Consider the following 27853-nt stretch of genomic DNA (forward strand, 5'->3'; position numbering starts at 1 on the left):
GAGGGAGGGAAGATCCAAGCTCCCCGTGCTGCCTCGAATGTGGTTGGCGCCGCAGGGGTTAACGGCTGCACTTCCTCTGGGGAATCCCAAAATGGCTGAGATGCTAACAATATGCTAATGTGTCTGAGTAATCACCTACCTAACTGCCACCTCCTCCTGGGCTGGGAGAGGGATCAGGGAATAGGCTGGGGAGGGGAACCGGCCCTTTAAATAAGGCAGCCCAGGTGCAACTCCACCCCTTTGGGGGAGGGCTTTGTGCCCCACCTCCCAGGAGGAGGAGCTTCAGCAGCACAGGGGTATAAGAGAGGCAGCGAGGGAGCACCCCACTCATTCCTGCCCCAGCTCCTAGGACCCCAGCCTGGGTCTCAGCCCTGTAGAACCAGGCCAATGCAGCAGCTATGGGACCCCCCCTCAGGGCCCCCTACCTCTGGCCAGAGACTCGAAAGGCTCCAGGGGCTCCTCACTTAGCATGTGGGCTCCCTCCAGGGGGGCCCCCATGGGGGAGGCGCCCCCCAGGCAGCCCCCGGCTGCATCAGGCGCCAAGACCGAGGCATCCCGGCTGAGTGGCTCCATGGACGGGGCTGAGCCATTGTAGCCGCACATCTTCAGGTCTGGAGACCAAGCAGACGAGACCCCCCCAGGAGGATGGGGCGTTAGGCAGGGAAACCCGGGCACCCCCCAGATCCATCCCAGCAGCCCCCAACTCCCAGCCCCGCTCCCCAAGTGCTAGGCCTACTGTCCCAGGCTGCAGGGGGAGCATTTAGCTCTGACACCTCAGGCCCTGCAGGGTACCCTGCTCACCTGCCTGTGTGTCCTCCAGCTCCAGGCTCCCCACCAGGCCGGCCCCATTCTCTGAGACAGCGGGCGGTGTGTCCTTGCCCCCCGCTGGTGCCCCCTCTGCGCCAGTGTCGGGATCATCCTGCGGGCAGTGGGGTGGCGAGAAGGCCTGGCCACTGGTGCCCAGCATGGGGGAGGGCTGGGAGGCCGTGTAGAAGCTGCCCGGGCCGTTGGGCAGGAGCTCGAAGCTCTGGTCGGGGAAGGAGTCGTACAGCTCTTGAGAGTCGAAGTTCAGCCCCATGGAGCCGGGTGTCCCGTTGCCCCAGAACTCGGCTCCCCCCCGCAGGGCCGGACTGTGCCCGGGTGACGGGGGCCGCCCGCCACTCAGCAGTCCGTTGAGTGGGTACTGCCCAAGGCCGGGGCCGTCCTTGAGGCCGCCGGCGCCAGATGCCGGGTACTGCGAGTAGTTCCAGAGATAGTCGCAGGGGTGCAGGGGGGGGGCGGCCGGGGAGTGGGTGGCCGAGTTGAAGGTCCCTGAAGTACTAGTGTGAGATACAGTAGATAAGCCATTGACATTCATGTCCCCGTTCAGACCTGCCAGGGGGGAGAGAGAGGGGAGGGGTCAGCCACGTCCAGGAAGGAGCCTGTGGCACCTCCCGCCCGGCCTGGGGGCAGATGGAGACCAGCTTCTGGTTCCTCAGACCACAGCCCTGAAGACGTCTGCGCCCGGCCAGACTGGGCCGCATCCGTGTGTGAGTCGGAGGACCCCCGGGACGCCTGGGCTCCTTTCCAAGCAGGCCCTGAGCCGCTGTCGTGCTGCTGCCTGGCTCCTGCCCAGCAGGGAGACCTGAGCTGCCGCCAGCCCAGGGGAGCAGGCTGGAGGCGCTTGGGACATGGGTCCCCCCTCCGGCCCAGGCTCACCTTTCCCTGGCGGCGGGAAGGCGGTGGGCGCGCCATTGGCGTAGAGGCTGTCCCCTGAGGCGGGCGTGGGTTTCAGTCCTGAGGCAGTGGGGGCGGAGGGCAGGCCAGCGAAGCCAAAATGGTTGTTCGTTTCCATTGCTGAGGAGGGCAGAGACACGGAGAGTTAAATGTGCTGCGGAGGCCTTCCTAGGTCCTTAACACCCCCCTCACCCCAGGGCAGTTGTCGGACCCTCCTCCACCCTGGACATCGCTGCCAGGCTGGGGGGGTGGAAAACGGACGGAGCCGGAGGGTGCAGCGCAAGGGCCTGAGCGCGGCGGGGCAGGACAAGGCCGCGTCCCCGCCCTGGCAGCGCTCCACGCGGGGAACCCCGGGCGGTTCTGATGGGACGCGGATGGGAGGACGGTGCTGGCTTCCCAAACGCACGCCCCGCCGCGACCCGGCTCCTGGCCTGGGGGGGGCCTGGCAGCTCCTCGTCCCATCCCGGGGGTCTTCGTCCCGGGGCGCCGAGGGCAGGGAGCACCCTGCAGCGACCCGCCGGCCCCGGTGTCCGAGCCCTCAGGCATCACGGCTGCCGGTCGGGTCTGCCCCGGCCAAGGTCACCGCGACGGAGCCCAGGTATCCGGACCCCCCCCCCCCGGCACCCCTCAGTCCTGCCACCTCCGCGGGTGCGGGCGCTTCCCGAGTCACGACGCGGCCGCTGGGTGTCGAAACAGTGCCGGCCGCGGCCGCGCTCCCAGCGCAGCCTCGGCCCCCGGGGCCTGGCGGGACGGACCCCGCGGAGGTCGGAGCGGGGCAGGTGCCAGGCTGCCGGGTGGGCGTCAGAGGGGAGGGGAAGCGCCGGGCGTGGGAGGCCGGGCCGGCTCCACGGGCAGGGCGACAGCGGGCGACGGCTAACGAGGCCAAGCCGGGCCAGGCCTCTCCCAGCGCTAATTGCCGGCGTGGGCGGCCTGGCCCTGGCCCTGGCCCTGCCCGCGGCCCCAGCGCCAGCCGGGGGGATCAGGAAAGGGGAAGTGGGGCAGGAGCGGGCCGCTTGCAACACGGTGCCCGGGGGGGGGGGGGGGGTCTGGAGCTGGCGGCTGGGCAGGGGTCAGGGGTCAGCCACGGACCCCCCAGCCCCGCACCAAGGTCACTGCCGGGGGGACCCCGCCTCGGGCGCTCGGCACCGGGTCCGGCGGGGCTCAGCTCCGCGAAGGGGGAGGGGTGCTGGGGGGGGGATTTAAAGGGCCAGGGCCGGGGGCAGGGGAGTGCGGGGGGAGGGGGGGCACAAACCGGAAGCGGTGGCGGGGCCGGGCCGGGCGCAGACACCGGAGGGGGGGCCGCGGGGAGGCGTCCCTCCTCCCCCCGGGACGCGCGCGGGGATCCCCCCCCCACTACGTCACCCGCCCCCAGCCTCGCGCGCCCCCCCACGGGTCCCTTTCCCCCCCACCCCCTCCCCGGGGGGCGGTTGCCATGGAGACCCCCCCGCCCACCTGCGTGGCCCGGCAGGTCCGGCCCGTTGCTGCGGCTGGGCCCGGGCCTGGGCCTGGGCCGCGCCGGGCGGGGAGCGGCCACCGGGTCCTAGCGCCGCCGGGCAGCGCCGCCGGGGGCGGGGCCTGGCGGCGCCGGCCAGGGCAGGAAGGGGCGGGCCCTGGCGGGGAAGGGCGGGCCGGAAAGGGTGGAGCCTCACCCCCCGGGGGCGGTGCCACCGGGTCGCGGAGGGGGCGGGGCTAGGCCCCCCATCGCCTGCCCCAGCTGCCCCCCCCCCCCCCGCCACAAGAGGTGGGGAGCACCCACACCCGACCATCCCACCAGGGAAACTAAGACAGGGGGCAGGAGACCCCCCCCCCCCCCCCCGCTGCCCCCAGGGCAGGAAAGGACCCGGGAGTCCTGACACCCCGGTGCCCCCTGCCCAGGCCGGGCTCGGGCCTACCTACCCCAGGCCCCACGCGGGGGGGCACATCCCGCCCCCCGGGGCCCCCAGGCCTGGGGCAGGGCGAGGGCGGGTCACTTCCCCCGGCGGTGGGGGGGGGCGTTCCCCCCCAGCCCTATCAGGGCCGCCCTGCGTCCCCCAGGCTGGGCCAGAGCCCAAGACGCGAGGGGGGTTATGGGGGGCCCTGGGGCTGGGGGGCTGGCCTGTGCCTGCAACATCCCCATCTGTGCCCCCCCAGCCCCCCTCCCCAGGCACCTCCGTGGGGCGGCGAGTTGCCAGGCGGTGCCAGGCCGCCCCCCCCCGAGGATGAACCACCCGCGCCTCCTTCCCACGCCCCGGGTGGGGGGGAATCCCCTTCCCCGCGCGATGACGTCAGCGGGGACCCCCCCAGCGCAGGGGAGGGGCCCGGGCCGCACAAAGCCCCGGGAAACCCGCGTGGGGGGGCGGGAAGTTTGGCCCCCGCCCCCAGCTGCACGGGGGGGGGGGCGGATTGGGGGGTTGCAGCGGGGAGGGCGGGGGGTGCACGTACCCGGGGGGCGATGCGGGGCCCGGGGGGCTGCGGGCCCGGGGGGGACCCCTTGCTCTTACCGGGCCGCCCCGCCGGGCGCAGGTGCCGGAGCCGGAGCCGCTGCGGGCGGCGGGGCCGTGTCCGCCCGGCCCAGCCCCACGCGGGAGGCCGCGGCCGCGCCAGCGCTTAAAGGTGCAGGAGCCATTTGCAGCCGGGGCCTTTTTTTTCCGGGGGGAAGACCCGCCCCCCTCCCCCCGCCTGCGTCATCGGGGGGTGGGGAAACTGAGGCAGGGCCGAGCTGGGGAGAAGAGAGGAATCCGGCAGCCCCCCCCCGCCCCCCCCCAAGCCCTGCAAAGGGGGGCTTGCAACGCAGGGTCCCCAGGGCTGGGGCATTTACGTGTCCCCCTGGGCAGGGGCCAACCCCAATGCTGGCGGGGGGCGCAGTGGCCTGCGGGACCCCCCTCCTGGTGGGCCCAAGCTGCTGCCACCCCTAATCCCATCGGGGGGGGGGGGTACCCAATAGGCCCAGCACAATGGCTCCACCCTAGAGCCAGCTGCAGGCCCCTCCCCCACACTGCTGGGCAACCTAGTGGGGGCAAGTGAGCCCTGCCTGCCCCCAGAAACTGCCCCTGGCAGCAGGGGGAGGGGGTGGGTGGGCGGGGGGGGCACCAAGGATCCCGCAGCCACCCCTGCACTGACCGGCTGTAGCCTTGGGGGCCTGCAAAGTTCTGGGGGGAGGGGTGCAGTGGCCTGGTTTACTTCTTGCTGGCCCCCCAGTGATGGGGGCCCATGCATGCCCAGCGCACCCCCCTCCCCCGGGTCGGCTGCCTTGGACCCCATCCACAGGCAACCCCCGGCCGGGCTGTGCTGCGCCACGCTGCCAGACAAAAGCCCCATCTGCTCCACGGCAGCGCAGCACGCGGTCCCTTTGTGCGACAAGATGGCGGGGAGGGGGGGAGATGACTAAGTCCCCCCCTTCAAGGCCTGCACCTTGCCCCCCCCCAGGAGTGGGCCAGGCTAATAGCACTGGGCAAAGCTCTGGCCACTTCCCCCCCCCCAGTGCCCACCTCCCCCCCGTGGCAGGACTAGACCCCCCCACCCACTCTGCCCCTTAGCTCAGCTGCAGCTGGAAAGGGGGCTGCACAGATTCAGGGGTTTGGTCCCTGCATCACTGCTGGGGGACTGGTCCCAGCCTGGGCCTTGCCCCAGCCCCCAAAGAGGCAGGTGCAAACCAGAGGCAGCTGCAGCACCACCTCTACCCCCCTCTCTGCAGCAGAGGCAGCAGCTGCCTAGCAGCCCTGGCAGGGAAGGGGGCTCCCAGCTCTACCTGCCCCCCCTGCACCGAGCGGATGCAGGCTGCAAGGCAGCCACTGCATTTCAGGACTCAAACCCCCTGGGACCCGCCTTGGGGCCATCACTTCCGTGCCTCAGTTTTTTCCCCTGCTACAGCCCTGTGTGCCACATCCCTCATGGGGCACTGAGCTGTTGCCTCCCCCGACCCTTCCCCCCAGGGGTAAATCAGGCCCAACCCTAGGATGTGTACACAGGCTGGAAGGTGGGGGAAGGGTGCAAAGACTCAAGGGGCAAGGAGAGGAAAGCAGCCCCAGCTCTTCTGGGCACTGCAGGGGCAGGGGTCCACACAGCCCCTACCCCCATGCAGCAGTGCTGAGTCGTGCTCCCAGCGGTCACCCGCAAAGGATTTACGGTGCCCAGCTCTGAAAGTGCCTGCAGACTCAGGGGGAGAGGGGCGGGGCACAGGAGCCCTAGACAGCAGCCACCCCCAGGGAGCCCTAGGGCAGCGCTATGAGAGCAGGGCCAAGGCCACACTGCTGCTTTTCACCTTGGGCAGAGCAGGGAGGCGGCCACACTGCATGTCCTCGGCTGGCACCTGCAGCCCAGCCAGTGCTGACGGCAGCGCCCATGCATGACTCAGCGCTGCTTGTTCCTGTTGCCTGGCACAGCCGCGCTAGCCTGGCCAGCTGTCATAAGCCCCAGGGCAGCACCGCTCCCCACCCAGAGGAAAGGGAACCCCACCCTCGACCCCTGCAGTGACCAGGCCTAGTTCACATTTTCCACCACAGTTTTATTGGAAATGTTAAATACTGCGCGGACGATGACGACGACGACGAGGCTTTGCAGCTGCCAGGTGGGGGAAGACACGGACAGGCCAAAGTTATGCGTGCTCCTCTGCCAGCTTCTCCGCTTTAGCTACAGCCTCCTCGATGGGCCCCACCATGTAAAAGGCCTGCTCGGGGAGATGATCGTACTCGCCTAGGGGCAGAAGCAGGATCAGAAGAGGGATGGGGGTGGGGGTGCAGCAGCTACCAGGACTCAAAGCTCCACCCAGGCCCCTGCTCCAAGCCTGGGCAAAGGGGGCTGTAGCAGGCAACAGCACCCGCCTCACCTGCAAGGATTGCCTTGAAGCCCTTGATCGTCTCCTTCAGCGGTACCAGCTTGCCCAAGTGGCCAGTAAAGACCTCAGCCACCTGGAAGGGCTGGGACAGGAAGCGCTGGATCTTGCGGGCCCGTGCCACTGTCAGCTTGTCCTCCTCTGACAGCTCATCCATGCCCAGGATGGCAATGATGTCCTGCAGCGACTTGTAGTCCTGGGGGGAGACATGGGGGCTGAAGTCAGGCTGGGAGGGACTCTTGGGAGGGGGAGAGGGTGCTTGGTCCCCCTAAGAGACATGAATGCTGTACCCATTCCCTGGGGGGGGATGCTATGCCCCTGCCCATAGGCTGCCCCCTGCCAGTAGTTGTGGGGGCAGGGTGAAAGGGGGCACCCCATAGCCCAGGGATGCTCAACCCCCTCACCCACCTGGAGAATCTTTTGCACACCACGAGCCACATCATAGTGCTCGTGCCCCACGATGTTGGGGTCCATAATGCGGGATGTGGAGTCCAGCGGGTCCACAGCCGGGTAGATGCCCAGCTCTGCGATGGCACGGGACAGCACGGTTGTGGCATCCAAGTGGGCAAAGGTGGTGGCAGGCGCGGGGTCAGTCAGGTCATCAGCCGGCACGTAGATCGCCTGGGCAACAGGGGGAGGTACATGGCTGAGGGTGGGCGGCCCCCCCAGGATAGATGCCAGCCAGAGCCCGGCCAAGAGCCCATTACCTGTACAGAGGTGATGGAGCCCTTACGGGTGGTGGTGATTCTTTCCTGCATGGTGCCCATGTCAGTGGCCAGGGTGGGCTGGTAGCCCACAGCTGAGGGGATCCTGCCCAGCAGTGCAGACACCTGCAAAGCAAGAGAGGTGGGCAACTCGTGCCTTGGTGCCTGCTCAGCTCCCAGGGAAATGGTGGCAGCAGGACCAGCAGCCTGGGACCTTGTCCCCTACCCCTACCTCAGAGCCAGCCTGTGTGAAGCGGAAGATGTTGTCAATGAAGAGCAGCACATCCTGGCCCTCCTGGTCCCGGAAGTACTCAGCCACAGTCAAGCCGGTCAAAGCCACTCTGGCGCGGGCACCTGGAGGCTCATTCATCTGGCCGTAGACCAGCGCGACCTGCGGGGCACGGGGGGAGGCGGTGAGACCAAGCCCCCTAGAGCTGGGCACCAGCCCCCAGCACAGGGCTAGCACCTGGGGCTGTGTAGGCAGGAAGGATAGCACTGCCCATGAGGCAAACCCAGACGCCCACCTTGGAAGTGGTGTCTTTGAGGTTGATGACGCCAGACTCGATCATCTCGTGGTAGAGATCATTGCCCTCACGGGTCCGCTCCCCCACGCCAGCAAACACCGAGTAGCCGCCGTGCGCCTTGGCCACGTTGTTGATCAGTTCCATGATGAGCACGGTCTTGCCCACCCCGGCACCGCCGAACAGGCCTGGAGGGTAGCAGGAGCTCCGTGTGAGCTTGATGCTGCCCCTCCAACACCTCCACCCGCCCCGGCCTCTTTCCCTCCTCAGTTTTTCAACAGCGACTTCAGCAGACTCAGAAGAACGAAAGTCAGAAGGATGCTCATCAGGGGAGGAATCAGGCAGGACGTTCCCCCAGGTCTGAAGCCAGAGCCTGGGGTCAAACCCCACAGAACCCTACTGCTGGAGCCAGGCCCAGCCCTACAAAAGCTTCCCCACTCTCCTTCCACCACCACGCTGCCCTGCTCCAGGCATCCGAACGTACCAATTTTACCCCCCTTAGCATACGGGGCCAGCAGGTCCACGACCTTGATGCCCGTGACCAGGATCTCCTGCTCCACGCTCATCTCCACAAATTCGGGTGCTTCGGCATGGATGGCGGCAGACCTGTGACGGGGGGAGCAGGGACTGAGGCCACAGCCAGGGTGAGCGGTGCTCAGTGGGACTGTGAGGGTCAGTGCCCCCCGCACAGCTCGAAGGGGCAGAAGCACTTCAGCACCCCCCCCACGTTGGACACCCACCTCTGGGCCCCTACCCAGCTCTTCCAAGCTGCTGTTAGAAGTGAGATATTAGGAGAAGGCCTATGGGCTGCTACATGACGAGCCCCTGGGCTGCCCTGAGCCCACCGCATGCACCACAGGCCACAAGTCCCAGCCCGGAGCCAGGCTGCACTCACTGCTTGGTGGTGATGGGGCCTCTCTCGTCAATGGGCTCTCCGATGACATTCATGATCCTGCCCAGGGTCTCGGGGCCCACAGGGATCCGGATGGGGGTGCCCGAGTCCAGCACCTTCTGGCCCCTCACCAGCCCCTCAGTGCCGTCCATTGCAATGGTGCGAACTGTGTTTTCACCTGGCAGGGAGGGAGCAAGAGGTCAGCAGGACATAGGGGTCAGTACCATGTTGTGTCCCCCCCCATAGGGCAGCCCAGGTGAAACTAGGCATCAACTTGAGACCCCCAGTTTGAACCCAGACTCCTCATGCAACTATGGGCAGGTCATGTGGCCTCATCGGGCCTCAGTTTCCCCAGCTGAAGCAAAGCACGTGGCACCAGGCTTGGTACAAGAGCAGCAAAGGGCTTACGCAGCCTGCTGGCACGACAGGGATCCCGAGCAAGTCAGGAAGAGGATTCCCGCGCGTGGCTCCGGTGCACCTCCCCAGGCCAGGACCAAGCAAGGCCCCACTCCCCACTGCCCGGGGCTGGCAGCCATTTTAAGCCTCCTTCTCAGATCATCGAAGTGGCTTCAGCAAGCTCAGAAGAACGAAAGTCACAATGATCCATCATCCTGGAAGGAGCTGCCCCTGCCCTGCAGGGCACACAGGCCCCAGGCCATGCGCGCGCACAGACCCCAGGGCACACGGATACAGACGCCGCACGACTCCAGGGGACGTGCACACGCAGACCGTGTGCACACGGACGCAGAGCACACGCGCTCACCCAGGTGCTGTGCCACCTCCAGCACTAGCCGGGTGTCCCTGCCCTGCACCTCCAGGGCATTGAGGATGGGGGGCAGCGCCTCGTCGAACTGCACGTCCACCACGGCGCCGATGACGGCCACGATGCGGCCTGTGCTGACCCCGGGCTTGGCCGCCGGGGATGTCTGCACCGCATAGTCGCGCCCTGAATGAAGCGATTAAGGGGGACGGGGATAAGAGAGGAGGTCGGTCAAGGTCAGCTGCAGCGGCCGGCCGGCCTGCCCCCTCCCTGGACGCCTCGGGGATCAGGACCCCCCATGGGAGGGGCTTCCAACCTCGGGGGGGGCGTGCCTTGCAACTGCCCCCCGCTATTCACAACCTTGTCCAGCCTGCCCCACAACCCCATCACCCCCCTTATGTCAGCCCCCTTCCAACCTGTGCCCCCCCCAGGCCTCTCACCCCCAGCCCCGCCCCCATCTCCTCCCCCAACCTCCAGGCCTCTCACCCCCCCCGCCCAAGGTGACCCCTCCGGGCTGGGCCGGGCCGCACTCACGAGCCCCGAGGGCGGCGGAGCGCGGCAGGAGACGGCGGAGCGCGGCGGGAGCTGAGGCCCGCGGCCGCAGCAGCCCGAGGGGGGCGGTGGCGGCGGCGGCGGCAGCCGAGGTACGACCCACGAGCCCCAACATGGCGGCGCCGACTGCACTGGGCCGCCCTCCCGCCGCAGACCTGCCCGGCGGGGCGGGGCCGCCGGCGCAGCGGCCGCCTGCCATTGGGCGTCCCGGCCGCCACTCCGGGGCCGGCCGCCGCTCTCATTGGAGGCGGGTACCGCCACTCCGCGGGGGCGCCTCTGCCACTGGTGAGCAGGCCCGCGGCCTGATTGGCTGTGCGGGACAGGAAGAGGCGGGGCTCCCCTCCTGCAGAGCGCCGGAAGCTAGGCCCACGTGTGTGGCTGGGTGTGGAGGGCACCGGCGGTGACCTCCGGCGGCGAGGTGGGGGAGCGCGGTTTTAGTTGCGGGTACCGAATGGGGACGCTGCTCCTAGGACTTGCCCCAGGGCAGGCGCAGCCGGAGCGGATGCTCCGTGTGGCTGAGCCCCCGAGGGATACCCCTGGAGCTGCTTCGGCCCTCTCGGCCTGGCCCGGCTCATTCGGCCCTGGGCTCCGCACTCGATACACAAAACCGGCCTCATGTCCAGGCCAGAAGCGCCCCGTGCACGCCCCCCCACAGGTCCTCTCCCCCCCTGAGCCATGAAGGGAGTCCGCACCTTCGCGCCGGGGCTTGCACTAGGTTAGCAGCTGTCACCCTTCTGACAGCGGATGGTCAGTCCCGACCTGCTGCCCCCGTGTGTGGGGTGCAGGGGCCCCAAGCAGCTCCTGGGAGGCTGGAGCTCTGCCAGCCTGCAAGGGAAAAATCCATGTTTGAAGTTTGTCTATGGCCTTTCCATATATTCTTGCAATTCTCGGGTTGAAAAACGCTGGACTATACATGACCTCTTGAGGTCCCTTTCCCCCATCACTTTCTATGATTCTCATGCCTGCTCGTGCTCCCCAGATGGAGAAGCCCCAGACTGGCATCACTGGTCCCAGGCAAGTCTCAACCGTGTGCTGTAGCAAACCCCACTGAGGTGCTTTAATGCAGCATTTCTCAATGCATAGGTCACAGCCCAACAGTGGGTCTCAAGAATATATAAAAGTGTGGCAAACAAACTTTAAAAATGGGTTCTCCTTTAAAGGAGAAAAACGTGGGTTTTTCCTGGCAGGTTGCAAGGGTCTGCTTGCTCCCCACCACAGCCCGCGTGCTGGGGGCAGCAGGTCAGGAGCACGGGGCTCCAGCACAACCAGGGGGCTGTTTTCTACTGAAACGATTTTCTGGGTCAGGACTGGCCATGAATGGGTCCTGGGACACAAAAGGTTGAGACCCACTGCTTTAATGTACAGGGCAGTGGGGGCGGGAGGGTGGTGGTAAGCTAGCTCTGGCCCTTGCTTAAGGTCTGGGCTTCCAAAGCACATTGGTTTCTTGTGGGGTGGAAAGCAGCAGAGACAGGCACAGCATCATCCAGCAAAGAAGAGTCACATTTGCAGCAAGGAAGAGGTGAATGAGCAGGGGTGAAAGGGGGGTACAACCTTACTGGAACCTCCCTTGCACCTTAGCCACAAGACTGGAGCGAGTTATTCACAGCTGGGGGAGCCATGCTACAGGGAAGGAATAACCAAGGCAGCTTTCCCACTCTGGAGGCTGCAAGGCTCCATGGCACAGCAGAGTCAGGGGCTGGGGGTGGTCCTGAGGTCTGTAATCAGCACCCGCGTGTTCTGGCCTGGACCCAAGTGAACCATCTATTGATGGCAAGCGCCTGTTGCCAAGGCAAACGTATGCTGGCTGCAGCCCAGCAGAGGCTGGTTAGAATAAAACTCTCCAAGGATCTTGAAGCGATTTACAGCTGTCCTCATAGCAGAGGCAGTTTATCAACACCCAGGCCCCAGCCCGGAGCCTGCAGGGCACTCAGGTGCCAACAGATGCCTTCTCTGGGCTACAGGGAACAGCAGTTGGTTGCAGAACCAGGAGCAACTCCCGTTGTTCAGCTGTTAAACACTGCCCACATGATGCTTGTTACCAGGCTGAGGCTGTAATTCTTGCCGCAGCCACTCACAATGGTTTCTAGGGCATCTCAATCAACCCATGCTTTGTTCTGACCTCTGGTCTTAAAACAAGGGGGGGGGGGGACATAAAGTTTCCCCAAGCTGGCAATTATCCTGGGCTGATGAGCAGAGTATCGGGTTCTCCGTTCTCCTCAGAGGAAGGGACGCCAGGCAGAGCCTGTGCTGGAGCTGGCAGCTTTGCTGAGATGGGCACTGCTGTGAACATACAGCCCCACTCTGCTGCTCCTGGCTCAAACAGAAACACAGCTGCTCTGATAAAACAGACCTGCCTGGTTTTATTTGTGCCACAGCTCCTTGTCCCAGGGTGAGGGGTTTTGTAAAGCAGCAATGCCCCTGCCCCTTCCCCTGTGTTGGCAGAAGTCCTCTGCTCGCACAAAAAGAGCTAAACACAGGCCAGGTCCCTTTCGCTCCCCAGCTATCAATATATGCTGGAAGAAGAGGAGAGCCCCAACAGCACAACTGCTGGTCAGGATCAAGAGCAGCCCTAGGTCTCTGAAGCAGGGGGCACACCATTCCAACAGCCCCCACACAGTCCTGTTACGCTGCTGCTGTGCACAGCCAAGGCAGGGGTCAAATGGGATGGATGTTCACTGTGCGCTGTAAGGGGAGACAGGCTGCATCGTTTTGAGGTATAAGCACAATGTATCTATGGCTTCACTCAGTCTCCATCAACTGCAGTGGGCTTCGGACCAGACCCTCTGCTCTTCCTGTCACATCGTGCAAGCTTCTGCTAATGGGATTGGTGCTAACAGCAGCACCCAGGCAGCAGCTGTTCTGGGTCTCAATTCTCCATGTCTGGGCTTGCGAGTGCTGGAACTGCTGCTCTCTGCATCCCCAAGGCCACACGGCAGCTGCATCCTTTCTGTTCTCGTACCCAAGCCCACGATTCCGCCTTCTCAGGCTTTTGTGGATAGGAAACAATGGCAGGGATTCAGAGGCCTCTGCAGCAGGCAGGAGCCTGAGCCCAGCTGGGTTGTATCTGCCGTCTCACCCAGAGAATTCCAGCAGTGCATCCCAGCTGACACCGGCTAAAAGACGGCATGTCCTGGAGTCTAAAATTAGCTCTGCCTGCTACCAGCGCTGCCTGGAGGGGCACGCACTGCCCTGAAAATACCCAACATTCCTGGCAGGGCCACATGACATCAGCACTGTCATTCCTAGCTCAGGGTTTGCCTAGCTTGAGGGGCAGTAGCTCAGCAGACTCCTGCCCTTTCCAGGGAGGCCTGTATGAAGCCCATGTATTTTCTGCCTGGGCACATAACCTCTTCCATATACGAGCACCATTCTTCTTAGTTTGCTCCAAACTGCTGTCTCAGCTCATCAGAGCCAAGCTGATCACAGAAGGAAAAGCCCTTTCCCAGGCTCCCAGCCCTTCCAACATTCCTTGGCCACCAAACCCCTTGCGCATTCTCTACCACCTCAGGGCCTGTTATCGTGCTTTATGGCAACCGTCCCAATCTTCACAGTAGGCTCTTCCTGTTCCCGACTCCAGCAGAGCTCATCTAGAACGCAGGTCACTGCTGCTGGGATCAACTGAGCTGCTTGTTACTTTATGCTGAAGTGCTGACCTGGGAAAGTAGCTTCAGATGGGCCTTGTTGGCCAACGGGAAGGATTTGAAAGGCCTTGGCAATGCAGACGTTCCTGTGTGCTAGTCACAGACACTTCAGAGGACCGTGCAAGTAACCACCTCATGGGACACTCTTCAACACAAAGGTGGGGAGATGCAGCTTATAACCTCACACAGGCCTGCCTGCCATGGCCCTCAAGTCTCAGCCCAGAGACTCGGTCTCAAAGCTTCACAAAAGAGGCCAATTTTGCCCATTGGAAGACAAACCCCATTGACTGAATTCATACACACACTGAGGAGATATCTAGAGACCAGGCTGGGAACATGCTCTCACCCAGGCCAAGGAGGAAAGGAGGATCCGCAGCGTCGGAGCCTGGCTAGGGCACTGCAGGCTGCTCCCAGACCGAGTGCCATTGACTGCAGTCATCCAGACCCGTTAAAGGAGAAAAACAGGAACTAAAGAGCATCACCCCCCTGTCCTGCCATGTCAGGGACCTCGGTGCCAAAATGCAGAAGCTCAAAGATTTAGGAGGACAAAACAGTGTTTTATTGGAGTCAAATCACAACGCTTTGCTTTTTTTCCCCCCTGTTTAAACCATTGTCAAAGTGCATCTACAATTTTCCATTACAGATCCACTTTCCTGAAGGTTTGCTGGGCACATTACAACTTGCCTCCTTCCAACAGATGCAATAAAAGCCCGTGCTAATTATCCCAACTAAAAATAAAAATCCATTCCAGCAAATGAGAATATATGATGTTACAGTCGGACAGTTAAAAGGACAGCCATGGAGTGAGTCTTCAACAGTTTATTAGAAAGAATGTAGACATTAAAAAAAAAAATCCCCACTGCTCTGAACACAAATTGAGGTTTCTCAGCCTTGTTATAAGCTGGTCAAATAAACAAAACAAAAAAATCCCAATAGTGTATACCGTTTTGTCACTCGTTTCCATACCAACAGTGCAAATACATTTTGGTCTAAATGTACAGATTGACAAGCAACAATGTACAGCCATTCTCACCCCTCTGGACTAAGAGATGTAAAAGCTTGGGGGGGGAGGGGGGGGGGCAAACAATACCAATGTACAGGCTTCACCCACTTCAGTTCAGGGGTCACTAGTTTTTAGCTAAAATACGCCTGGAACACTAACTAGTGATCATTAAATACAAAGTGAAGTGTTCTCCTTTTTAACAGCACATTAGTGGAACACACCTGAAGACACTACAGAGGTATAGCGCGTTACCAATTTAATTCTGTAAGCCAATTAAAACATCGCATGAGCCAGGTCACCTCCAGGTAGGAGGTCTCTGACAGAGTTGCCTGCAGCCCACACTGCAAGGGGGAATGCAGATTTGCCATTCAAGCGAATAGAGGATTTCCCCATTGTAACCATGTCTGAGGCGACCGGGTTCTGTAAACTTTGTCCTGCAGCGGTTGTTTCGGTTGCCTATACCTCAATTGCTTTTTGTTTTTTGGAAGTCTGAAAAAAAAGGTTCCCACATAATGTTATTGCCTCTTGTGGCTTAAGACTGCCCCGTACAATGGTACATACCAACCATCAGTGAAGCCATTTAAAACAGATTGAAAATGGGTTAAAGGATGCAATATCTGGCTTTAGAGCTATCAACTCAGGAATTCTTATCTCAATTATGAAATGCTGTAATGAAGTTCTTTCCCCAAACCCTGAAGACGACAGTTTTCCTTACTCCAGATCTGGCATTTCTGAAAAGAGAGGCAATGCGTTAATGCTTTTGTATTGAAACCCAGAGCCCCTTCTGGAGCTGGCTGCAATACAGACACCATGACAGAAGCCCTAACCCAGGCTGAGCTACATGTCGCTCGGCCTTCTTTGCACCCTAGTGGGCAGATCGAATGCAAATCTCAGGTTCCGTTCAGTTCTGTATTAAACCTGCGGCATAACCAACACCCCCGAAACATTAAACCCAATACACTCAAAGTGTTGAGTCAGACTAGCTGTATGCACAGACCTCCGTGAAGGAGGCAGCTCCAGTCTCCGACTCCTGTGGCCGCAGCAATCAGCAGAGCCAGGGGATGTCTGCAAGCCCCGCTCAAGGATGGGTCATTCTGCATTCAGTGTAACCCACTAGGATAGCGTGGTCAGCACGGACCTAGCTAGAACCCAGTGCCACATCCTGGCAGACAAGGGCACGTGCTGGCAAGCTTGATAGAGCGTTCCCAGTTTGGAGGAAAGAGCTAGTGCAACAACTCCCAGAGACTGCAGATTAGCACAGTGAAACACACTTACTTTCGTCGTCGCTGTCTGGTGAGTCCTGAAGGAGAAACAAACGGCAAGGAAGAGTTGATTAGATCTGGCGGTGTGCTCCACACACCAACGCTAATCCAGCCAAGGGGTCAGGTCTGTGATGCCTGGCACAAGGCCGCTGGCCATCAGGACTTAGATTTACTCTGAGGACCTGCAGAAGCCAGCTCTGCCCCAGCTGAGCCCCATATACAGCAAGGGCAAACCTGAGAGGAACCACAAAGGGGCAAGTGGAAAGAACCCCGCAGATGTTCACAGGGGCAACTCTAGCACCCTTCAGGCAGCTTGGGGCACTGCTGCCCTTGCCAAGGGCATGGGGCAGTCCTCCCCCAGCTATACTAGGCCAAGAATTCCAACTTGGCCATTCACACCTGACCGAGGCTGTCCCCCACTAAACAAACCGCAGATTAGCTACTCACATCGTCTGCTCCATCTACTTCTGGCAAATCTACACCCTCGTCTCCACCCATGTTGTTCATCATCTGTTTTGAAGGTAAAAGCAGAATTAGACTGGAGACTGCCTCAACAGCTCCCATTTCCCTAAGCCAATGCACACTAAATCAATGTCGAAAAATAGCCCATTAAATTATGGTGAAGCTCAGCCACAATGGACAATGCAGGGGCTAGTGTCTCTTCATTAAGCATTTCTTCATGGAAGAAGCCAGCCAGTCAGATGTTTATTTCAAGCTGAATGTGCCACAGGACTGCTTTTACCTGAGCGTCACCAGGCTCAGGTAAAGCTAGCACGAAGCCCTCTCCTGCTGGAGACTCATGCTAAGTTTGTGCTTGTAAGTGAGCCTGAGCAAGACTGGCAAATCTCACTGTCACCCTATGTGCACATCCTCATGTTACTGCACAGTGCAGAGCTACAACTGCATGCCGACCCCACGCCCTGAAGGACCAGTTCGCTCGCAACAGGCAAAGAGCGAATGAGGAAGCAGCCAAGCAGTGCTTTTAATGCACCATCAGTCAAGCAGCAATTCTCGTTGCGTATCAAGCTGCCACAACTCCAAGCGGGTTTTGCTCTAGTCTGCATCTGCCAAGTCACCCATTTGGTGCTGGCAGCAGCTGGGATTCAGCATGCTATAGTCTGCATTGGTGTTGATAGCCAAGGAACCACTTGGAACGTTAACGCAGCTGAAGAGGTCTTTTCAGCTCACTGTCAGCTGCTGCTTGCCAACACGCACAACGCAAGCGGGAACTGCAAACCTGTCTCCCATTACCTCAGAGAAGCGATCAAAATTGGACAGGTCTTCATCTGAATCATCTTCCCAATCTTTCCAGTTGTTGAAATCCACACTGAGCCAGTTAAGCTGCAAACAATACAAGGATTTCCTTCAGAAGCAAGTCATTTTGGATGTGTGGGAGGAATCTACCCTCACATAAATACAAGTCACAGGCAAGCACTCCAAGAAATACTAGTGTTTGAGACCAGTTACCAGGGTGAGTTTGTATTTTATACCGGCTAATCAGCCTCTGGGTGACATTTAGATCTTAAATTCGAGAGACCGCGAGCACTGCTGCCACGAGCATGGAAAGACAGAATGGGGACCCACCTTTGCCTTCTCTTTTGTTAACCTTGGCCACGCCTGGCCAGATTCTCCTTTTCGTAAACAGCACAAGATCGATCTGTCTGTTCTTTTATGCTTTGATTCCTGGAAGAGAAGAAGAGTCTTTCAACGTGGCAGAGTGTGAGAAGCAAATTTCAGCAGGATTCTCGCATCCCATTTTTTAAGATGTCCTGCCACTTGGTTAAGATTGGGGACAAGGAATGAAGCACATACAGCAGTGTTGGATCAGGTGACCCGCTCCTGGGGAAAACTTTTTTTTTTTTTTTTTTTTTTTTATATCTTGGAACATATCTTTATCCACCCACAAGACTGAAACCCCATGTGTTTCTACATAGCAGCACTCTTTGGATTAGGAAAAGAGCTGGGAGCCACTGGAAGGGTCAGCTTCTGAAATACTGCCCTTCAAGTAGCAAAGGAGAATGGACAGGAGTTCCTTGCCTCAGAAAGATGTGTTACACACTCCCAAAGAGAGCCCCTGTGGTCCTGTTCTTGCTAGGGACACAAGGGGAAAGGGAAAAAGCAGTCAGGAGATACTTACATTTGGATCAATATTATTAAAAAGGTCAATTTCATTTAAATGTTTAAAGTTATCACTTCCTCCAAGACAACTGCAAGAGAAAAGCATTTTGCTAGTTATGCAGCTTCAACAGCAAGTCTCAAAGCATAGATAGCTGCACTGAATTAAGAGCACATGCTACTTGTTCAGTGTCAGCCTCAGCTTTTAGATACTCAAATTGCAAATTCTCTTCCACTTAACAGAGAAGGCAGTTATTTATTTACCTGAATGTAAGTTTGGATTTTTCAAAATTTACGTTAACATCTTTACTGTCTTCAACACAAAATTCAATAAAGACATAGTCCCTCCGGTCATACCACTTCGCAGAAGCAGGCTGCCTAGAAACAGACCATTTAAGAGAAATAGATCAAAATTGAGACCTGGGTCACTTATAAAAAGTCAACGTTAAGCCTGACAAAATTGTTTAAGATGCTGAGGACCAAGATCCAGCTGTCCCAGCCTGCTATTAAGTACTAGAGGAGACATTGTCAATGTTCGCACATTTCCCCTCCTTGACAGGTTCAATAGTATCCATCTAATTTCCATGGTAATGGAGACAACTTCTTAGAACAGGGAAAACAGGTTTTTGTACAAGTATAAGCTATATGGCAATACTATTAGCCTCTTATAAGTAAGAATTTAAAAGCATGCTTAGGTTGAAAAGTAGAGACAAATGTAAAAGAGATACCCAATAGCATTTCAGCACGGAGGGAAAACCAGGGCCACGTCTAGACCAACCTTACTGTGGCCAGCAAAAGCGCCTACAGCCATCACCGCAACACCTCCGCTACCTCGTGTACAGAAGTAGCGAAGCTTTAGGAGTGGGAGTAAGAGCTAATGACAATTAACTCACCCCTGGCACCACATGGAAGTGACTACACTGCTTCTGGTCAGCACAGCAATATGGGGAATAACAGAAGGCAAGTTTGAGCACGCCAGTGCCAGGCAAGGTAAATATGAAGTCTAGACATGCCTTCTGATAACTTCCCACTAAGGTTAACGAGAACACTTAATACGAGCAAAACCCCAGGAGAAGGCGACATACTTCCTGATGGACGCTTGTACAGTAAGACTCAAACTCTTGCCACTGCTAACAGCACCAATTAGCCAAATTTAATATGTTAGTTATTAGAGGTGCACGGATATATTGGCGCGGATCCGATATGAGACCAACGTAGTTGACAGCATCGGCAATCAGCTTTTTTTGGCTGATGCAGCTGATTATGTCACCGATAAATGCCCCCCCACGCATCAGCACAGCCAGAGCCACAGCGCAGCACACAGGTGGCCAGGAGTGGAGCCCAGCAGCATTCAGCTGGTAAGTAGGGGGGGAGGCAGCAGATTGAGGCTCCTGCAGTGAGGGAAGGAGGGAGTGGGGCAGGGGCTGCGTGAAGGACAAGGGTGGGCTGCTGCTGGTGCCAGGCTCTTCCTGGTGGGGCACTGGGCCAGGGCTGCGCTCAGGGTGGGTGATGGCAGTGCTGGGAGGCAAAGGCTACCACGAATTTTGAGGCAGCTGCAGGCCTTTTCCCTGCCCCTTTCAGCACCACCACCACCCACCTGAGTGCAGCCCGCCCTCATCCTGTGTGCAGATCTGGGGGCACACGTCTCTCATGCCCTTCCGGGATGCTTGCAGCTCCCTCCCCGTGCCTCCAACGAGCCGCTTGTGGCTCCATCCCACACACTGCCCTGGCTGTGCAGTGCCTGCCCCTGTCCGAGCTCCATTTCCTCCTTCCCTCACTGTGGGGGGCCTTGACCTGCCTCCCTCCCCTTGTCCCTTCCCCTACAGACTTACCAGCTGGATGTTACTATCTAAGCTGCCAGGCTGCATATCAGCAATCAGATCAGTATCAGCAGATATGGCTCCTTAAAGATCAGCCATCAGTATTGGCCCAAAAAATCTCTATCAGTCCACTTTTATTAGTTATCTTTCATTAAAATTCTTTGATTTCTAGGGCTATTTCAAAGTTGCCTGAAAACTCAAGGTTCTGAAGATGAACAGAAAATGCATGCACACTAAAAAAAAAAAAATGTATGAAAGCCATTATCGGCACCAAGGGGATGGAAAGCTATGCAGTCTTGTGGAGAAGCCCATCAGACTTCGGAATCACAAAGTACAAAAATGCAATCGCTACATATTGGCATTGAGATTTATCAATCAGGAGTCAAGTAGCAAAGCATTTAAGCCCCTCTCAATAGAAGGGCCAATGTCTTGGCTCTCAGTGACCGTGTGACAAGCCTAGAGGGTGGGTAGGATCTGCACAATATATTTCAAGTCAAGCTGCAAATAAAAGCTGTGGGGTCAATGGCAGCAATCTCTAGGAGATGCTAGTTGGGTTGTGATCTGACAGAATTGCTTTAGCATGTGAAGCTCTTCTGAGGCAGGGAAGAGAAAGAAGCAGAATATCCCCCTTGCCTTGTCTGTGCTCACCATGCTTCTAGGTCCTGGTACTAGGGTGACCAGCTTCCATTTAAGTGCAGACATTGTCTCACCAGGCTTGCCACAGACACCAGTACAACAACCATCTTTCACCAGCCTTAGCCCCCCAAACAAAGTGTAGAAATCACTTCCCAAATCTTTGCATGCCTGAAGCTTTGTAATGAAGTCTCATGTCTACTAGAGGTAGAAACACTTTCCCCACCCCAACCACGAGCCATACTGCATATCTGAATTTCCATATCCTGGAGGAAGGTGCAGAGCCACCTCATAACTGACTACTGCCACAAACGAGATTGTAGGTGTTCAGGTATTTTCTTCCAGAGACATGGAAGATGGGCTCTTCCAGTCCTAACCCACTTACAGACAATGATGGCAGATCCCAGCCACAGAGCAGAACCAACAGGAGAGACCCCAGTGTCTTGCTCATGAGTTAGGATCATGTTAACGTCAAACTTTAACAGAAGGGCCTCAAGGTTTATTTTTATTGATTGCCTCAATATCCATCACTAGCGCAACGCTACCCCAGGAAGCTCAGCTGCCCCTGAAAACCAGGGTATTCGTAACCCACAAGCGGAAACACGCTCAAAGTTACAAATCTCCCACAGGAGATCAGCTTTTGCTCCTCCTTTCAAGGAGAGAGACGGGTTTGGATTGCAGGCCACGCTCCAAATGCTAAGCAGGATAACCTGACAAAAAACAGAATCCTGATGTAATGTCAAGTCGTCAGAACATGTGTCAAGATGACCCCTGCTGTACATGGGAAGGGACGGCAGATTCTGGCTCAGCCACCTGCTCTTCCCAGCTCTGACAAGCTGCACGGCTTACTCCAAGATGCTTCTGTTCCATTGCCCCACAGTTCATGCAGTCCCATTCCAAAGCAACTTGATTTACCCACGAGAAACCAATAATACGAGAGGCTGAGAGAGGTCTTGTTTGCCAAAGGCGAACATACTCCGCATGTCATCTTTCTAGCCATTTCAGCTTTCTGGTGCCCTCTTGGAGATGCTGGCTACATCTGTCTGCACAAATGAAGTTCCCTTTTAGAAAACCTCAGGAGTACAAGAATTTTCTACAGCCAGGCTAAGCAGCACATGTTCTGCCAGACACTGTTACTGGAACCACTCATGAAATCAAATCTCTATCAACTGAGATGCACCGAGTCGGTTTCATAAAGGGGACACTGACAGCTTCCTCCGCAGGGCCAGGTGTCACCTCCAGTGCCCTCGGCCTACAATTCCGAAGGCTTCTCGCCACGCTCATCTGGTTGCCACCACAAAGAGGGCCAGGTAAATGGCAATTCTTGCACCTACTTGGGAGAAGCAAGCTTGTTACAATGCAGACTGGATTTACTCTTTTGTTTTCCACAAGAAAAACCCATTTGCATTAAGGTCCAAGGTTGCCTTCTGGTACCGTGTATGAGGTAAACACGCAGGACCACAACCCAGAGAGAGGCACAAGTCAAGAGGGGTCTTCTCTAAGGACAGAAGTCTTCTCCAGTCATGACAACAGAGGGCCCTTTTCTCAATATGATACTTAAAGAGCTTTACTCTGATCCACAGGCAGAAGGGCCAACATCTTTGAATAGCATATATCAGAAACAGTGCAAATGGCAAGAAGTTTCCCTTTCCACTTATGCAAAAATTCAGTGCAAACCGCATAACACAAGAGCAGAAACTCCTTCACATGATATTCCCAGTTCCTCCCATGAGCCTTGCCTCCCTAGTTAGGGCTCACAGCCACAGAGCAGAGGACTCGGGTGAGCCCCCTCTGCTTCTACTCTGTTCTGGCCCAAACTTGGTACTCTGGATGCTTTGTGTCACTTCTCGTGCCACCAGGACACAAATGTTTCAGCTGCATGGAATGGGACATGGTTACGCAGAGAGGCTGTGTCAGAACAGAAGTCTCAGTGTCCCTGCTCTTCCTAAGGAAGAGAGTTTGCTGAATTCTATTGACATTTTGCAAGTACTGCATGTCAATGGAGATATCACCAGCCTTCTCTGAGTTATGTACGTTTCCTCAGCCAGGGCTGCTGGATATATTCCCTTGGCTTCTTTGCCAAGATTAACAGGCTTTTACAGGAACAAGGTCCCAACTGCACTATAATAGAGACCCTCTAAATCTGGGATTCACAGCCTTTATAGGCTCAAGGTACCCCTCGATAGGCTTTAGGCATGCCTTGGAAAGTGCCAGCTTCTAGTTTTCCCTCATCTTTTTTTTGTTCTTACTACAAAAAAAATAAAATAGAGCAATTCTTCAGTTGCAAAGAAGTCAGAAAGCTCACAACAGGTCAGGCCGTTTTTAATAATTAAGGTTCCTATTTGAAATCTCTGGGTGTGCCTTTTGGGGGTGCTGGCTGTAGCTGTGTTGGTCTGAGGCCATAGGGTTTTATCTTGCAAGCCATGCTTGCACACCTAATAGTGCTGCCGTTGTGTGGCATGCTGTGGCATCCTTGAAAGGAGTTCGTGGCACCCTGCTTGAGAGTCACCACTCTATGTCTTTGAAAGGATTTGCTCTAGACTTAAAAGGGGACAGCCCAATTCTAAGCTGTTCAGTGGAAGGGGAGGGCAGTAGCAGAAGGTAAAGCTTCAGAATTAAAATTTTAATTGTATACACTAAAAACCTCATCCTTGGAGGTTTTTAAGGCTAGGCTCGACAAAGCCCTGGCTGGAATGATCTAGTTGGGGCTGGCCCTGCTTGGAGCAGGGGTCTGGCCTAGATGTGACCTCCTGAGGTCTCTTTCAACCCTCATTTTTTATGATTATACAGTACATATTTGTCACCTTTCTAACCCAAGATTAGACAGTTAAACACTAAAGTAGGCTGCAATCCCCTAAAATACTTGCTGCAATCAGGTTAAATTCACCTTTTTCTTTTTTAAAGAAGCGCTGATGACCTTTTTAAGGACAATTAAGTTAAATCCTTCAAAACAGACTAAAGAAAAAAACCCTCAACCATTTAACAGAGACCTTAGTTTTTGGTTCTCTCATGAAGTGCTGCACTCCGTGATGCACAACAGGATGCTTCAACATGACTAGCAGAAGCTTCAGAGGAAGCAATGCAGTGCCATAACATATTTACATTACACGCCTGTATTTTAAGATTCCTGGAAGACGTGGACAGAGACCAGTAGTAAAATGCGCACGTTCACGTCAGATTGATTGAACACTTGTGCGGGAGGGTTATTCCACCACGCACACAAAGCTGTTATGCAGCACATTATCTACTTCCCCACTCGCAGCAAGGACCAGCCTCAGGACTTTTCAGTACTCCCAGCTGTATGCATTTATTATGCAGACCTATCATTTAACCCACCCCCCACCCCCAGCCTGACCCAGAGCATCTCACCAGAAATGTGCTCTGCTGCGAGAGGCAGGCAACACTAGCTGCTCTCATATTGCTTCAGATTTGCCAGGAAGGTGACTCGGGCCACAAGAGATGAGGTGCAGCCACCATGCTGGCTTTGTAAGAAGTCTAAAATACATTAGTTTTGTTCCAGTGCTCCACCCAAGGTGGTTTAATAATGCCACAAACCCTGCATGTCCCAAAACCAAACAGCCAGAAAGTCTTTCCAGCTTCATGCAACAGGCAGCCTGTCCTACCTAGGGTCCCCATGTTTCATGTTGGGCAGGGATGTTCTTTATCAGACAAACTCAAGCTTGGTGCTGACAGGACTGGATCAGAGCAGTTGCTTCTGGTTGCCTATGCTCTGAAATGAGAACTCAGCCTGACTGGCAAATTTACACACTCAACCTGAGCAAAGAGCGCGATGGTACTGCAGTGTGGCAAGCATCAGAACTCCTACTTTACCAAGTGACCTTTAATGATGTGATGCTGAATGCTGCTCCTGAAAGTTCAGCTGGCTGCTGCAGTTAGGCATTGTTTTTTAACTGTGCATTTAGCATAAAGATTGTACCAGTTTCCCCCACTTATGGGAGCCCTGCCAAGACAGCCAAGCCCGTGTCATGCCTGCTCTGGACTGCTGTGATGCACTCCACGTCAGTCTATAGATCACTGGAAGCTGCAGCAGTATAGAGAATAAGGGGAGCAAAGAAACGGGGCACGGGGTATATTAAACCAGGCCAGGGATTCAATGGTGGCACTCGCGTTTTGGAGAACTCGCTCCTAGATACAGCTCAAGGAGAGGCTATCAATCTGGAGATGCCCGCCTGGCCTAGCTGGTTCCCCAAATATTCCCTCCCTGCTCCATCTCCCAGCACAACTTGGACCAGCCATGCCTTTGTCCCTGCCCTAGTTTGGAAGTGAGCAGATATAATACAATAATGGCACTATATCAAGTTGCGATGGGATAAAAACCAACCCTGTTTTACTAGCTTTCTCATTACAATTAAATTTGGGTAGGAGAAATACAAAAAAAAAGTGATGCTGGATTAGTTGCACAGGAGTCATCGTCGGGGCAGAAGTTGGAACGAGTCAGCTAATCCAAGGAAGCTGACCAATCCCACACATTGAGTGGCCAGTCCCATGCCTGCTATTGGAGGCTGCTTCCTACCATCAAGTAAAAAGACCCATTAAATCATCACACGCAGTAACTGAAGCCATTTCCACCATGTGCTCAACTCCCACCCAGTTCACAAGGCACTGCAGGGTTTTTAAGGGCAACATTTGCCCTTATGAAATAACGCTTGACTCAGGGAAGTCGAGCAGCGTCCAATTCAGTGATCCTGCCACCGGTACGTCTAGAGAGTTAATACGTGCCCTGCTGTCGCTCCGTTATGAATGGCACACTTCAGTTTTGGGTCAGAGAAGCAACCGCAATAGACTCATAACGAAGCAGCTAATCAAGGCTCCCAAAGCCTGGCGAGAACCGTCCTGGCCAGGTCAGAGTCCCAAAACACCGGGTTGCTGCTGAGGGGCCTCTACGACGCAAGCACCAATTTGCCTAATCGGTGCTTCTCCGCTGGTGGGACTTGGCCACTGGCAATGCTGGGAGTCCTAAACGCAGTCCGCGAGCCTTTCACGTGTTCCCAGGGAGAACTGCTCCCGGCTTCAGCCCCCGCAGACTTGCCGGTGCAAACGCTCCCAAGGTTGCCGGCTCCCGGGGAGCCGCACCAGCATTACCAACTGCGGGGACATTTGGATGTCCCATTTCAGCGCAAGCAAGAGTCTTGGTCCTTAGTTTCTCCAGAATCAGGACAAGCTACTAATTCAATCCACACGCTCGTCACAACGCTACACGACTGAAGCTCGTCGTCACTGGCAGGCCAAGCCCGAGCGCAAGCTCTTCACGCGAGCAACCCCACGTACGCCTCCCCGGGCGGCACCGGGGACAGGCCGCGACTCATTGGAAACGATCCAGTTGCTTCAGGCGTGGAGCCGGTGTCCTTTGGACAACGGGAGCGCCTGAACCAGCGCCGCTTTCTGTGCTGAGCCACGTGCGTTTGGAGCCGACTCTTCTCCCCCCACCCGGGCGGCATCAAACAGGGGGCCTGAAACCACACTTGAAACGATGGGGGGGAGAATAAAACAAACCCTCCCACCCCCTTTGGACAGCTAATTGGGCATAGCAGCCTCCTCAAATCAGTTTGAAGCCCAGCGTAAAAAAAGCTAAGGCGGGTGGGCAGGCGGCTGCTGCCTGGAGCCACCCTCAGGTGTGGGGGGGGGCAGCCACCCCGGTGGGGGCTCCCTACGCCTACCAGCAACTTTCCACTCCTGGGGGTAGGGCCTTCCCCATCCTCTGGGGAGGGGACACCCCCCACCCCACGCACGTGGGGGGGCGGCCATCCATCCGTCCCATCCCCCCGCCCTAAACCGCCTGGCTCGGCCCCTCCCCTTTCTACATGGGGTGGGACACACACACACGTGTGGGGGGGGGGGCTCAAGGTCGCGCCGCTCGTCCCCGCCTCGGACCTCGTGCGAAGGCCGCCCCCGCCCCGCGCGGGGAGGAGGCCCAGGCCCGGCTCCCCACCGCCACAGGCCACGTTCCCGCGTGGGGCCGCCCCCCCCCACCCGCACGTGGCCCCTGAGGCCGCCCCTCTCCCCCCCGGGCGGGCGCGGCCCCCCTCACATGGCGCTGGCGGCGGTCGGGGCTCGGGGCCCGGCTCCGGGCGGGCGGGCAGGGCGCGGCGGCGGCGGCGGCTCCTCAGGGCTCGGGCTCGGGCTCGGCCTGGCCTGGCTCCCACAATACCCCGCGCGCGCTGGGGCAACGGCGGCTCGCGGCGCTGGTGACGCAGCAAAATACCCGCCGCGCGCCCGCCCTCCGCTCCCCGCCTCCCCTCGCGCGTGCGCGGCCTCCGGCGCCCCCCCCACCCTACTACGCCTGCGCCGCAACGGCCCGCGGCTCTTTCCACTCCTTTCTAGCAGCTTCTCGGCACGCATGCGCGGCACTGGGGGAAAGGACGAGAGGCGGCCGCGGTTGCCGCGGCAACGCTCCCCCTTCCTCCTTCCGGGCGCGGTGGAGGCTGGGAAATGGAGTCCCCTGGGCGTGGGCGGCTCTGCCGCCTTTGCAAGTAGGAGCAGGGCCGATGGAAGGGGGTGAAAGGGTGCACAGGCCCGGGGACAACAGCTGGGGATAGCCCCCTGCCCCCCTCCCTGGCGCCCCCAGGGCCAACTGTCTCCTGTAGGTACACCAGGGCACCAGCTAGGACTCCAGCCCCAGCCTGGTACATGGCCTGGAGTGCTAGGGCAACCTCCCTATTTGCTTTGGGCGTAGGACACTGGGTTGCTCAGAACCACCTTCCTCTGCTGCAGGTCCTGGTCTGTCCTGAGCTTCTGCATCTGTCTGTGTTGGAGTGGAGCTTCCCACTGCAGAGACCTTGCCAAAGAGCTGCTGCTGCGAGCGACGCGCTGCTCTGCGAGGCTCGTTCCTGCAGGAACCGCGAAGACAGCTGCCAGTAGAGATAGCGACGCATGCGGGCTGCACGGTTGCCTGCTCTTCCTCAGCAGACCATGAAGCAGCCTGAGTGTAGAACTACTCAGGATGTAGCACAGCCTGCCAGGGTCTTCCACACAGCCCATGGGTGCCCATCAAGCTCCTTGTTTTGCTCCCAGGCAGCAAAAGGAAAAGCCCCCCCGCCTCTGTTCTAGAACAGGACGTAGCAGAGCCCATTGTCCCTCCTCCGCGTTCTCCAACATTGCATCTTTTTCCAGGCAGTGAGCCTGTGCACAGATCCAGCCCTGTGGGCACCCAGCCAAATCAGGCTTCAGGCCGATCAGGGCAAAGGACCAGCAGGAAGACAACCGACTAACACCTGCTGACAAGAATCACCTCAAGCCCCCACCAAAGGGGTATGGGGAGCTCTCTTCTCTTCTCATTCCTCTGCTGCGGCCTACGAACGCAACCTCGTGTGCTCCAGGCCACTTGCAAACCTCGTTGCTCCCCTCTGGACCATCCTGCCCCTGCACCTCACACTTCACTTTCTTTCCCAAATGTTGCCACCACA

General features: G+C 57.8%; 3 protein-coding genes and 2 non-coding genes across 5 annotated transcripts; all 5 read right to left on the reverse strand.

Moving 5' to 3' along the window:
• Positions 1–17: 17 nt before the first annotated feature.
• Positions 18–4295, reverse strand: BAZ2A (bromodomain adjacent to zinc finger domain 2A). Its single transcript, XM_059719345.1, has 4 exons — positions 4197–4295; positions 1699–1836; positions 802–1371; positions 18–611 (listed from the first exon to the last, which is right to left on the reverse strand). The coding sequence occupies exons 2-4, from the start codon at positions 1832–1834 to the stop codon at positions 412–414; spliced, it is 906 nt and encodes a 301-aa protein (XP_059575328.1). The 5' UTR covers positions 1835–1836; positions 4197–4295; the 3' UTR covers positions 18–411.
• A 1883-nt stretch (positions 4296–6178) lies between these two features.
• ATP5F1B (ATP synthase F1 subunit beta) lies at positions 6179–10085 on the reverse strand. The gene is made up of 10 exons (XM_019477449.2): positions 9938–10085; positions 9407–9589; positions 8647–8821; positions 8236–8357; positions 7755–7939; positions 7463–7621; positions 7234–7356; positions 6935–7147; positions 6521–6722; positions 6179–6387 (listed from the first exon to the last, which is right to left on the reverse strand). Exons 1-10 carry the CDS (start codon positions 10068–10070, stop codon positions 6290–6292), a joined length of 1593 nt encoding a protein of 530 aa, XP_019332994.1. The 5' UTR covers positions 10071–10085; the 3' UTR covers positions 6179–6289.
• LOC132245943 (small nucleolar RNA SNORD59) lies at positions 8013–8086 on the reverse strand. Its single transcript, XR_009457642.1, has one exon. It is a non-coding gene; the product is annotated as a small nucleolar RNA SNORD59 (small nucleolar RNA).
• LOC132245942 (small nucleolar RNA SNORD59) lies at positions 9189–9262 on the reverse strand. The gene has a single exon (XR_009457640.1). It is a non-coding gene; the product is annotated as a small nucleolar RNA SNORD59 (small nucleolar RNA).
• Positions 10086–14400: 4315 nt separating the features above from the next.
• PTGES3 (prostaglandin E synthase 3) lies at positions 14401–26820 on the reverse strand. Its single transcript, XM_059719337.1, has 8 exons — positions 26479–26820; positions 18241–18354; positions 17999–18068; positions 17446–17544; positions 17113–17202; positions 16309–16371; positions 15875–15899; positions 14401–15330 (listed from the first exon to the last, which is right to left on the reverse strand). The coding sequence occupies exons 1-8, from the start codon at positions 26787–26789 to the stop codon at positions 15311–15313; spliced, it is 792 nt and encodes a 263-aa protein (XP_059575320.1). The 5' UTR covers positions 26790–26820; the 3' UTR covers positions 14401–15310.
• Positions 26821–27853: the final 1033 nt, after the last annotated feature.

This window comes from Alligator mississippiensis, chromosome 15, assembly GCF_030867095.1.
Source record: "Alligator mississippiensis isolate rAllMis1 chromosome 15, rAllMis1, whole genome shotgun sequence".
NCBI lineage: Eukaryota > Metazoa > Chordata > Crocodylia > Alligatoridae > Alligator > Alligator mississippiensis.